At 43.6% G+C, this 13147-nt stretch overlaps 1 protein-coding gene across 3 annotated transcripts; it reads right to left on the minus strand.

The window, feature by feature from the left end:
* Nucleotides 1–1522: 1522 nt before the first annotated feature.
* Nucleotides 1523–11112, minus strand: mfap3l (microfibril associated protein 3 like). Of its 3 annotated transcripts, none has more exons than XM_085398022.1 (3): nt 10957–11112; nt 9017–9417; nt 1523–3389 (listed from the first exon to the last, which is right to left on the minus strand). In XM_085398022.1, the coding sequence occupies exons 2-3, from the start codon at nt 9282–9284 to the stop codon at nt 2515–2517; spliced, it is 1143 nt and encodes a 380-aa protein (XP_085254148.1). In that variant the 5' UTR covers nt 9285–9417; nt 10957–11112; the 3' UTR covers nt 1523–2514. The 3 variants fall into 3 exon arrangements, with proteins under 3 accessions (XP_085254148.1, XP_085254152.1, XP_085254142.1); XM_085398026.1 differs by having other exon boundaries at nt 10866–11109; XM_085398016.1 differs by having other exon boundaries at nt 10823–11109.
* Nucleotides 11113–13147: the final 2035 nt, after the last annotated feature.

Here is a 13147-nt window from a genome sequence, read left to right on the forward strand (position 1 = left end):
CTGATGATTTGCTGTGCATAGACGGTATGAAACATCTTCTCTCTCATTCAGTCTCTCCTAATAATCTCTGTGGTTGCAGCTTTCTCAACAACTGCTCAGTCATATTGCAAGAAATCTGAGACGTGAAGTCATTTCTGTTTATACATGTTTGTAAAACAGATATTAATTGCTTTTTTTGTGATGTTAAAAAAGGATTTCAAGCCTAAAATGAACTCGTGTCTTACTGAAGCGTCTGAGGTTCCCTTTAGGTGTAATGCAACAGCCTGCTGCTGAAACAGAAAAGGCTTCTCTCAGATCGAGACATTTGTTTATTCGCACTGCACTTTGTGATTTATCTCTTGTCCTCAGACTAGCAGAAGCTAATTAGTGCAGACAGGAAGTCTTATAATGTTGTCCCAAACGCAGGAATGGGGTTGAGTTTGAGAGGTTCAGGTTTCCCAGAGATGGACCAGCTTCTGTGAGCAGTCCCTGCCCAGTGTCTCAGCGACCTGACAGCGATCCACTTACACATCTATCATTCATGACTCTGTCCTTTCCCTGTTCACCTCTATTCACAAAACGGTGTCTGATCCTCTTGCAGATTCAGAAACAAACAGGGCTTTCTCACCTAAATCCATATTAACATCGGATTAGCTGTGTGAACATTTTGTGTGCAGCTTCTCAGTTTGTGGGTTTGTTGTTTGAATGAATGTGCTGCTGTTCACCTGCATTCTGAAAGAAATGACTTATTTTATTTTTTTCTCTCCTCAGGAGATCTATTTCCTCCATCACCTGTGTCTGGCACAGCCTCGTAGCCATGGCTACCACAGCCATTACACAAAAAGGTCTAACTTGCATTATTAACGCCCTTCACATGAATGCCTTCGGGAGCATACGATTTCAAGCTGAGGAAAAAGCAGACCTTGAATGGTTTGTTATTGGACTGCAGTGAAAAAGAATAAAAGGACCAAAACTTCAATGCAACTTGTTTTGTCTTTATTCAGCTTTTAAAGGTCAGCTACTCCCACTTCCATCTTAGATTTTTATTCTTGATTCTACTAGAGTAACTTTACATGAGTCATGGCTCAAAATAAGCCTTGTTAGTGTATTATTAAAGGGCATAGTTGCAGCCACTTGATGCTTTAGCTTCTCTTCTCTCAGCCAATCAGAAGTAAGATGACTGTTCCATTTTTGTCACAAGAGGTCACCACAGCTCCATGTTTTTGTTTTGTTTTTGTCATGTTACACTGGATGCTCTTTCTGATACAACCCCAAAGACTTTGTCTCCTCCTACAATTGAACCAGGAACCTTTTGCTTGTTGGGAAAAAAGGAAACACCAGAAAAAGCTGAGAACTACTGGTGTAAATGGAGAGGTGCTAATAATGGCTTATTTCATACAGGGTTACTTGTGATAAATGATTACTTTGAACTGTGAATCATGCAAAGCTGCTGTAATAGCTGGAAATGAGCATAATAAGTTCCATTTAATATGCCAACTTCATGACTGATAATGAAAAAAAGACATCAGACCAAACTGTGGAATCATTTTAAGCACAGCACTTTCATTTTATTCCACTACAAAAGAGAAGCATCGAAGAGCACCAGAAGAAGCAGAACATCGCCCACTCATATCTGCCACAGACTGGACCGTAAGCCAAGCGAAGGGCCAAACAAAAGGAGTCATTTCAGTCCCAGAGAAAGATGTCTAAAATCCCAACATGCAGCAGAAATACGACTGTACTGTAAAGCTTCTGCAGAAGCAAGACGAAGACGCAGAAATCAGGTCAGGAGTCAAATTAAAATAAAATCACAAAGGAAGCGAAGCTGCTCTTCTCTACTCAAGCGAAAACAAGACACTAGTCTTAGTAAGAAGATAAAAATGACTAAGAAACAAAAATCACAGCACAAAATGGGCAGTAATAATAAAAATACTCAAACTATTTTAAAGGAAACAGATCTAAGCTCCACCCAGTGTGTGTGTGCTCTCTCTCCTCGCTTACTTCCATGTTGTTAGAGATGCAGAGAGCTTGTACAATCATGAGTAAGCAGTCGGACTGTCGGCTATTGCTCCTAGAGTCCGGCATGCATCTGTAGGCTGTGACAGTAGCTGGATGTGAATTCTGGAGTGGATCTAGGAAGCTCGCTTTCACAATCCGAAAACAAGAGTACGCAGAGCAGCTTGAGGCAGATTTCTGAAGTATGTCGTTAAAAACCCCTAGCACTGTAAGAAACTACCAACTGAAAAATCCCCACAACTCTTTAAATAAGAACACAGGAAATGCCCGTTTACAATGCTTTGCTTGTTACATTTACACTGATATTCCTCCGCCCGGATACATTCAAGCACCCAGAGTCTCCTTTTGATTGATTTTCAGTAGATGAGCCTGCAGAGGTTTAGAGAGATTGTTCACAAACGATAAATACAACTGATTGTTTCTCTTCAAAATGTGAACTTACAAATGTTTATGGACCTTTTTCAAGTGGAAATGCATAGCAGGGTAACGTATCGTCTCTCCGGAGCTCGCCACAGTTCGTCACACGTGGCTCTCGTAGAACACCTGGCATGTTGGGGTCTTGCTTGCCACCGGTTCGTCGGCGGCAGCGACCTCCTCGGTGTCCTCGGGCTGCTCATTGTGGTGAAGAGAAGACGGCGGCGGGGACAGGGACGCCGTAGCCTCTGGCTGCTCTGCGGCTTCCTCGCTGTACCCGCCGACAACGAGTGGCGGGTGGACCGACACCTGGATGGCGATGTGCTGCGGCTGCTCGTGATCGGAGGAGTTGTCGGAATCGGCGGCGGGTGACTCGCTGCGTCCCCGCTCCCTCTCCTGCAGGATTGTGAAGACATCTCTCACCCCGATGGAGGGGAGCCGGCGTCCGTCGGGAGCCTGCCTGAGGAAGGTGTGCCTCATCTCCTCCACCCCCACCACCTCCAGGATCTCCTCCATGAAGGTGCGGCAGTTCATGATGAGTGGGGGCAGCGGGATGCTCCGGGCCAGCTCCTCGATGTACCGCGCAAACTCCATGGTCTTGAACTGCGTCACCTTGGCGAGCTCCAGCGTCTTGGCCGAGGTGATGATGGGGATCCTCTTGGCGATCTCAAAGGCCTTCTGCAGCTTCTCTGCGCCTTCGGTGCGGAAGAACTCGTTGATGGCTTTCTCCGTCTTCTTCAGGTGGCTGCTCATCATGCAGAGGCGTGTGACGTTCAAGATCATGATGATGGTGAAGGTGACCAGGCACACCACCATGTAGTACACGCCCATGTCGCCGTTGGTGAACACCACGCGCAGCGTCACCGTGCAGTTGGAGCTGCCGTACGCGTTGGACGCCATGCAGGTGTACTTCCCGCGGTCCGCGAACTCAATGCCAGTGATGTTGAGGACACCGTTGTCGAGCAGCGACCACTTCCCTCCTGCAGACACAGAGAAGGTCACGAATGTGTAAAACATGGAATAAAAAAACTTGTAAAGAATCAGGATTTTTGTTTTTGTGGCCCATCTGTTTGAAATGAGTTTGGAGGATTTGACTGTGTCACTGCTGCTGCTTTTCCCTGTTAATGTGCAGATTCGGTTCCTTGGAAGTTATTTTGGTCATGGCTGTGTTATCCTAACCGACTGAGCCAACAACATGAGCTTTTTCCTGGCCTGCACTGAGCCTCTGAGAAGTGACTTATGGGCACAAATGGTCTTTGTCTATTCAAGGCAATGACTCTGTTACCTTGTTTGACAGAAATGTAGACATTTTTATCTTCTATCATTTAATAAGAAAAGCTGTCTGCTATGTTGGAGTAAACTAAATCCCAATCAAAAAATCTGGTTAAAAATCATTTTATTACAGCAGCTCCGACTGAGACGTCTTCGCGGTTGCCAAACATTTTAGACCACGCAGAAAGAAAATCCCGTCATTAGTTTTAGCAGAAACTGGACATCCTGACCAGATTTAGAATCATGACCACTCAGTGGTACAACACGGCCTACTGAAGTCAGAGTTTAAACCCTGAAAATCCTCTTAATGCATCAGTCTCCCTGCTCTGCGAGTCTGCTGTAACCTCTCCTCAGCTGTGTTTCTGCAGCTGCTGCTTTTGAATAGGAGCACTTTGTTTTTTTATTCCTTCTCACTCTGCGTTTTAGAATCCGTCCGCTCAGGAAAACACGGCGTTTTATCTTCATGCCTGTCCTGTTACTGTACAGAAAGTCCTTTAAAGCATCGGCACTCTCTTATTCACCTCTATGCTGAAGTCAACAGTGCTACATGTTAATGAGATAAATGAACTGACTCGTTTTAAGGTAACATGTGGTTTGCATATGTGCGTGTGAGTGCAGAGCTGAAGTGACCTTAGTGTTCCTGCCATGCTTTCAATATTTAAACATGTCTCGATGTGCTGAGGTTTCCAGCACTGATCGGCACACAAGCGATCTGTTTACCCACTTGTAAACAGATCACGGGTAATGATGTCATCTATAAAGTTTGGTTCCCTGCTAGCCTACATTTGATAACCTCAGTCACAGGGTTGGCCACCAGTTGTGGTGACAGATAACTAACAGCACCTGTCAGGCAGCACAGGAGGTAACTCGAGAAGTGCTTAATTAAAATGTGGTTTACAGTCAAATCCATGGCAGAGCGATTCATACAGGGTGTGTGTGTGTGTGTAGCCTAAATGTTTGCTGGTTCTGTATCAGTTCTCATTAGAATAGTGAAGTGGCTGTTTTAGCTGAGAAACTGCCTGGAGTCAGAGTGGTGCTGTTAACACCTGTGTGTGGTTTAAAGGGAAAGGAGAAAAGCACTCGATGCCTGCTGTTCTCACCCTCATGAGCTATTCTAGTGAGTGATGGAGAAGCAGACGACTTCCTCTCACAGTCCAAAGACGTGCTTGTTAGTGAGGTACCACATACCACATTGTCAATACCTGTATACATTTCTAAGTGATATAAAATACCACATGATGACTTCATTGTCACGGCAGCTCCACGTGGTTATGCTCGCTGGTGCATACAAGACTCATCATCAAAACAATCAGATCAGAGGGAGTTGCTTCAGCCTCTTCCAACACAGCAGAATACTTGGAAGAAAACTGTGTTCACCAGGGCTGGACTGGGACAAAAAATCGGCCCAGGCATTTTGACTAGAGACCGGCCAACCAAGTATTATAGGAAAAACCATAAAGCCTTTGAATGAAAACAAACGCTGTTGTGACAGTGATGTACACTGTCTTGTTGGTATATGTATGATTTCTATACGTTGTAGTACATCAGATAAAAACTTTGGTTGTAAGATTCAGATAATTATTTAATAAAAGCTAGATATTTTAAATGAGAATAAGAAAGAAAAGTATTTCCTTGTGCCCACCTCTCCCTATTAATGCCCTACCTGCCCCCCTGGCAAAGCTTTGCTAGATCCGCCCCTGCACAGTTACCAGCTGTCAGCTATTTAGAAAAGCATCCTGGTGTTATTTGTCTCTCAGAAACAGTTCATAACTTCCCTTCAACTCATTCATGTCACCTAAAAGGTAAACCTGTTTCTCCATCACCTGTTCAGCTCTGATGATTCAGTAAGGACATCTCCTGGTTTCATCTTCATGTTTCCCTCTCACCAGATAACCAAACCTACATCATGACCAGCAGTTTTACAGCTGTGGCTCCAGCAAACATCAGCTGATAGTAGAAATTAATGTTAAATAAATTCTAACAACAGCTGATCAAGCTTAAACGTGCTGCTGTTGTTTAGCGCGACATCCGCTGGTTTCCTCTTTTTTCATGTGCAAAGTGGGCGATAAATAAACAAGAAAGAAAAGCCGATCAGCTGATCATTGATCAGTTTCACGATTGAATGAGAGAAGAAGAGACAGCTGACAGCATAAAGACAGAGAAAAACTCCAGCTTTGTGTCTTTTTCCATCCTAGCTGAAGTCCGGGACAAACTGTGTTCCTTTTCACCTCAATACGAAACGTGTAATATTTTCTCTGAATGCGGGACAATTCCATTTTTTAGGGGACGGTTGGCAACTCTACTAACTAACCTTGTGAATAAAATAAAGTTCACTATCAGTAACATAGCACCAACCCAGCTGTAGAAACTCTGTCATGCTAGCTAGTACGCAGTACTTGTTATTGCAACTGACAGTAAAAAGTCAGCATAACGAAAATAAACTCCACCTAAACTTGGTTCATATCTGACCCAGATAGACTGCAGGTCATAACTTCTTACCTGAAGTTCAGTTCACCTGACACTCGAACCGGCAGCCGCCTTGGGTCTCTGCTCCTCCTGCCTCACCTTTCCCTCATCCACCTGGCCTCTTGTGGCAGCTCCGCCATAGCCACCACCAAACAACTGAGTTATTTTTACACATCTGCCAGCATCTGGTCAATCCACCACCTCTCATTGTTTATACCGTTATAAAAATAAATAAATAAAAAAAATCATCGGCCCATAAAAACGAAAAATCACCATCGGCATACCGGGATGGCCAATCCAGCTATGGTGTTCACTGAAGGTGGAAACTTGTTTTACCACTTGAGGCAAAGATAAATAAATAAAAGAAATAATAACAATAACCCATCATTATTAAGCATAACAAGGATACGCTTTGCTGGAGTATTTGCTAGCTGCAAATGATGAAAGTTACAGTAACTGTGTGGAAACATCCCAGGCAGAAAATATCAATTTCATTTTTATGTGACAATATTGTGCAGCTCCTGACGCGTTACAGGCTTAGATTATTAATAAGAACAATTAAAGTAAAGCGTTAAGCAGCTGTGTTATATTTGTGTGCTTACATTTAAACTTGCACTGTGTCATTCCTACTTTATCCATAATGCTGTTACCATTCAGTGTTTTTTTTTCTTCTATATCATCAGAAATATTATAAATGCTGCTGACATATTATAATATGACTTAGAGTATATCATCCACCTGTAATGCCAGGTTAATTAGTGAGTGACCGTGGATGTGAGGTAGACCAAAGTGTATAGAATAAAGTGTTGTATGAACATATTGCTGAGTGGGCTGCGGAGGTGCTGGTGGAGATATTGTTACTTACAGACCAAACAAAGTTTGTTGTTTCAACCTGATTCCAATCTTTGTGCTGAGCTCAGCTTAAGAGATGCTTGTCTGATAAGGTTTTGCAGCCCAGCACAGCGCAGGTGCGTTGTAGTCGCTCTGCAGTCTTTCTGCAGATGCAGTTAACATTCCTGAGTTATTGCCGTTTTCTACCTTTGGCTGAAAATTGTTTTTAACGACCCTATTTGCTGCATATTTCCCCCACAGAGCAACGTTTTAGTGCATTCACCTCCTCCCCAGCTACTCACTGTCTCTACTGTGTGGGAGCAAGAGATGGACAGAAATCACAGAGGGCTTTTACAAATCTGCAGTATGAGGTCTAAAAACCACTTCTGCTCCTTTCTACTCGGCAATCACGATCAATTTCCCACACTGCTATCCTCCGGAGGAGAAGGATGAATGGGCATTCAGGAAATGTAGCCTGGCCGGCAAACAGTGTCCCGCCCATCCGCCTTTTTCATGTGGAGGCGAGCATTTCTAATTTTATCACCACCACCAGATTATAAAATGACTGATGTGCTGCCGAGTACTACGAGCTAACAAACTGCAGAAGCCTGTGCTACCAAGTAGGATGTGGGGCTTATCGAGGGAACTTCAGGGTTAACCTTGGGTGTTTTACTCTTGCTTCACACGCCACCTGCTCTTGAGCATGTTCTGTTTAAAATAAGAGATCAACAGGTACAAAACTACTAATCAATCAGCTCTAGGGAAAGGCACTATTCCTGGAGTATCCCTCAGACCTTAGCGCTGAGTTAGTAAGAAGGTTTAAGGTTTGGTTTTTTAAATTGGGTCTAAAAGTCGCTATTGTTCCCAGATGAGCATCAGTTTTAATTGTTTGAAAATAGTTTTTGTTCTTTTAACCTTAATCATAAACAGGACACATATGTACTTTTGGACCTTCACTTATCCTTTGATAAAGCCAGACACACACATTCATACAGCCCTTTTCCTCTCGCACACCCACATCTGCTCCCTTTATCTTTGTAAAAAGCATGCATAGAACTTTCACCAGCAGATCTGTGCGTGTTTCTGATTGGCCAGGTACTGCTAACGTCACCCCTCTTTCATTTGAAAGTGTTGGCAGCTAGACTGATAAACCCTGGGTAGACTTTTCGAGTCGATAACCAGCTTCTTGTGACAGTTTGACTGGTAATGTTACAGTAAGTGAGACCTGATAACAGAAATATGTCCTGGGTATGATGAACTGGCTTCGTTTTACAGGATCCAGGTTAGTGACTCTGCTACGTTTATTGCTCAGTGAAGTACTGCCAGCTATGGGAAAGTCTATCTGCCCCTAATTATATTCCTGAGTGTAACCCAAGGGAAAAGCTGAGTGGTGGGTACAGACGCACTTCTGGGTTTGTAGGTCATAATAACAACTGCGGCTTCTCTTTCTCTCGCTCTCAACTGCAGGTTTCAACAGGTCGGCTCAGGAGGATCGCGAAAACAACAAACCACTGCTCCCTCCCTGTTTCTACTAAGGTGGATCACAGACAAAAGGATAGTGGGCTCGAAAGAAAATCACTAGTTTAAGGCTTCCTGAATCTAATTGACACAGACCATCCATCAGAAAAAGAATAATCACTGCTGCCAGACAAAATGGAGAATAATTGGGCCACAATCCCCCCAGGAACACAAGTCAGACTCCTCTTTGAATACAGAGCCAGCAACGCTTCTGGTCTTTAGATTCTTACGATGACTGCTCAGAATGTTTAAAGCCCACAGCACAAGCTCCCGTGGGGAGAAACCTGTAGTGTTTATGCTGATTTCTAAGTCCTCGTTAACTTACTCCAATTAAGAAAATCACCCTAAACTCATGTGGTAACAATGATGATGCTGCAAGTAAATAAAAATGTCACTGCAAAAAGAAAAACAGTCAGGAACCACTCACTTCAGTGGGCTCCTTTAATGTGATCATTTTATAATAGGAAAGTGAGAGCAGGAAACCAGGTTTATAATGAATTTTAAAAAAAGTCTATCTCACCGCTCGTGTCCACCCGGTGACCGTGGGAGTTGAACCACTGAACGCTGGGGAATGGGTCTCCAGTGACATTGCAATCAATCAGTGTGCAGCTCCCCTCTCGGGCAATTATCTGGCTCACGCTTGTGAACACAGCGGGGACAGATCCTCCGTCTGTCGCGTTACCGGTTTCCGTGTAGTTTCCGTCTGCGTTAAGCTGTGAGGCCCCGGCAGTTTGCGAGGCGACGAAGAACACCAGGACCAGAAAAACGAATCCACCGGCCCAGTTCATTTTCTCTAGCTGAAGGTTTGTTACCCAAGGGGGACGAAACTGTCATTCCTCCAGGGACTCCATCCTGCAGACTGGCTATCTCGTGATGCTTGAGGGTAATTTGGTATTCAGCTCAGGTCCATGAAGTATCTCACTGAAGCAAGAAAGTGAGGGGCATGCAATAATTAGAGACAGCCCAGGAACAAACTAATAATAATCAGATGTTTTGATAACTAGAACTCCAACCATAGGTTAATACACTTCTGTGAGACAGGATTACGTTTTTACATTTGAATTTTGTTCACACAAAGATCTAAGATCTAAAAGTATCCATTTACAATTACACTATATGGACAAAAGTACTGGGCCACCTGCATATTGCTCCTACAAGAGCTCCTTGGCCTCAAAGCTCCCAGGGCAGTGTTTGTGCTGATGTTAATGCCTATGCCACATCCCTCAGCACTCAGCGACCCCGCTCCGTAACTGTATCTGGGACTTTGTGGGTGAGTTGCTGTGGTTCCTAAAGGCTCCCACGCTCCAATAACACCACTCAGGGTTGATTTTAACCACCTGAATTCAAAGATTATGAGGTGTGGCCCAGCACTTTGCTTTATATACACTATGAAGAAACGCACTCCATATTTAATAACCTGCAGCAGATTCTGTTTCTGTGCTAGATTTAAAGTGACAACAATCTTAACCCTGCAACCTCGCAGTTACTTCCCCTACACTGCGTTCTTATTCCGGTAAATACCATATTTTTTGACCACTGCTGCTGTTATTACACTAATCACCCATTTCCTTTATGTCTCGCAGGGTTAACGGTATCTACTGTTCAATCAGCTTCCACTGCAATAAACTGCATCCGCATCTGAGCCAGTCACACAGAAATCCTCTCTAAAACACCGTTAAATGTTCATTCATAGACTTCAAAGTTAGCAACATCAAACGGCAGCATTTTTGCTAGTCTGAAGCTGACATCGAGCTAATATTCCAGCTAAAGGCTGGTAGTGTTACATCAGACAGATATAACGCACATAGTACAGCTTAACAACAACTACGATTAACAATGTTGTTGTTGTTTTTTTTAACGTTTTATCCATATAGGCAGCCTTGCTTTGCGTTACAACCGCATCTTTGGGCTCGATTAGTATGAAAACAAAGGGAGACTGCCACATAACGGAGCTGTGTGTGGGCTCCGGCTATTTTCCGCTGTCACACGTAAAGTCCCTCCGACAAAAATAACGTTACCTACATTACTTTATCAATTAGGTAGAATACAGATATGTCAATGCGGATATTAGTCATGTGTGGTTGAGCTGTTAAGATTTTAAACTGTGCTTGAGGATAAAATAAAATAAAACAAGGGCGTGGGGCCCGGCTACGTGCTGGACAGCAGATATATGTATGGGGACCCTTCCAGAACTGTGCCACCGCAGACTGTTTACACAGGACGAGGGTTCATTTCATGTATCGCTACAGTTAAATTGTCAACGTTACTGGACCAAAAGAGGAGAAACAAATAGCTGAAAAGACACCGGGTAATGCTGCAACGTTACCTCCTCGGCGGAGAGCCAAGCGGTCCAGCAAGCCGGTCCTTACCGTTGACAATGGCAGCGGCGGCGGATAAACGGTCCTAAAAACGGCAAAATCCGCGACTCCCCCGCTAATAAAACTCGGGCTTCATACTCACATCATGGTCGGCCGCTGTTTCACCTCGAAAGTTTGGTAGAAACTACCATAGTCGGCGGTTATCGCTGTGCTATTTCTGCTCGGGCATCATCGTCCTCCTCCTCATCGGACCGCTGACAGCTCGCTCTGCAAACGACGACTGAGCTGCTTCAAGGCACGGAGGGAGGCAACGTCGCCCAGTTGCTTGGGTTGCCCTGCCTGTACAGATGGCTGCCAGACTCAAACTCAATTCTCACTTTATACAATAAAAGAATATTTGTGACATGGTTTCTATAACTTAATCCATTTTAACATTCTTTGCTTGATTTTTGATCACGTGGGGTGCGCAGAGGGTGGGAAAAATGCAACACATGAACAAATACTGGTGCAGTGCAATACGATCTAATACCGCTAATATGCTGCCAGTACTTCAACTTATCCAAACCATCACTAAACCGGTTCTCTTATGCTCTCTGGTTAATTTATTAGCAGCTTACACAAGGCAGGGAAGATATTGGAAATTATGTTAACTTGAGCTTGACAAGTTAAACCACAAAAAGCCACAAGTTAATACACAAAACAGGTTTAAAAAATGTAGATTTTTTTAATTTAATTAAAAATTAAGCACCATGGGCTGATTTAAAATGATACTTGTGTTTACATGGTTTACTTTCAGATAGATCAGACAAACCTAGACACACGAAGTAAGATATTAATTGGAAGCTTTAATACACAACACACCTGTGAGCATCAGTGCTGGAGCCTCGTTTATCCTTCCTCACACAGGATATAACTGCTGCATGTTTATGCAGCCCGGCCTCCAGACTCCCACGAGGACAGAAGTAAGGTCTGAACAGCTTTCCAGTGCAAAAGACTGATAACCTCGCTCACATAAAGCCTTGTGGCATTTAATAGCATGGCACACTAAGTAGGTTATTTTGTGCATGTCTGCATTACAGCGTAGGCCTATAGTAAGAGGTAAATGGGCTGTGGTGAAAACACATTCTAAAAGGCCGTTCAAGGAAAAGACTGTATGTGGATCACAGTGCCAGCTTCCTTTTGAAACAATTAAAGGCAGAATAAAGGCTGCTCTAAATTTAGACCCGGCCAGGGTCATTCAGCCTGTACAGGCTGTTATTCTGTTTACCAGGCCTGATAAAAGGAGACCCTGAAGCCACAGCGCGAGTTGGGGATTGACGTTATATGCCAGAACCTCAGCAGGCAGTCAATAATTAAGTCAATGCTTCATCTATGTATAGAAGCTGTGGAGGTTAAGGAGGTGGTGTGTGTTTTAGCTTGTGTGGACGGTTGTTTTTATTGTTTCAAAGTAAAAACAAAACAAAAGTTTATTCAGTAACTTTAAGAGAATTTCAACTTTTCTGCTCTAGAGAGGATTTTGGTGCTTTCATCCATTTCTGTGTTAATGTTTCACATTCTACCAAACAAATCTGGGGCACTGCTTCGGTTTTAAAGTTACTGTTGACTGAAACACATTCAAAGAGAGACCTCTTCACAGTTGCTCCTCTTCAGTTGTTGTTCAGATTCCCATCCTGGTATTTACAGAAATCTTTGCATTCAAATTTGAACGCTTCATCCACGACTGCAGTGAGAGGGGTAAAGTGTTAACAGTCTTGTATCTAAGCCACCTCGCTGACCCCGTCCTCCTTTCCAGATGAATGTTTGAGCAGTACACAAACACTTCAGACTGCTACATATTAACACAGCGGGGGCAGAAAGTCTGTACAAAGGAGAAGAAAACAGTTCCCACCAAACAGATAGACCCTGTTGTTGCTGTTGTCAGCAGGTGCTGTTATGTGAGAGCCAGCAGACTTTAGAAAAAAGGATGAAGAGGAAGACGAGTCGGTGCTGAATTGTTCATGACTCCACCTGAACCTGACCAGCTCTCAGGTCCCTCCACTTTGCATACCAAATATCCTTGGGCAAGATACTATCCTCAAGTTGCTATGGATGTGTGTGAATGTTAGCTAGAACAAGCGTAGAAAAAAGCACTGGTGTGAATGAGGCAAGTTTTCTAAAGCGCTTTGAGTGCTCAGAGTAGAAAAGCACTATGTAAGAACCACACCAATTACTTTGTAAAGTGAAATCAGATCAGGCCACCTGCAATATGATCTGATTTTATCATCTGCACCAATCCCTGAGCAGCAAACTACAAACAGACTAAAAAAAAAAATACAACAAAATACAAAAGGTAA

This window comes from Rhamphochromis longiceps, linkage group LG3 (assembly GCF_057381845.1).
Source record: "Rhamphochromis longiceps isolate RC_006_pf linkage group LG3, R_longiceps_female_GT1.1, whole genome shotgun sequence".
Lineage (NCBI taxonomy): Eukaryota > Metazoa > Chordata > Actinopteri > Cichliformes > Cichlidae > Rhamphochromis > Rhamphochromis longiceps.

What these genes read in the sequence shown, in the direction of transcription:
- mfap3l (XM_085398022.1), bottom strand. Translation starts at nt 9,284, where the DNA reads ATGAACTGGGCCGGTGGATTCGTTTTTCTGGTCCTGGTGTTCTTCGTC. An exon ending in TCACCGGGTGGACACGAGCG is followed by an intron (nt 3,390 to 9,016) that starts GTGAGATAGACT and finishes CTGTGTCTGCAG; the next exon opens with GAGGGAAGTGGTCGCTGCTC.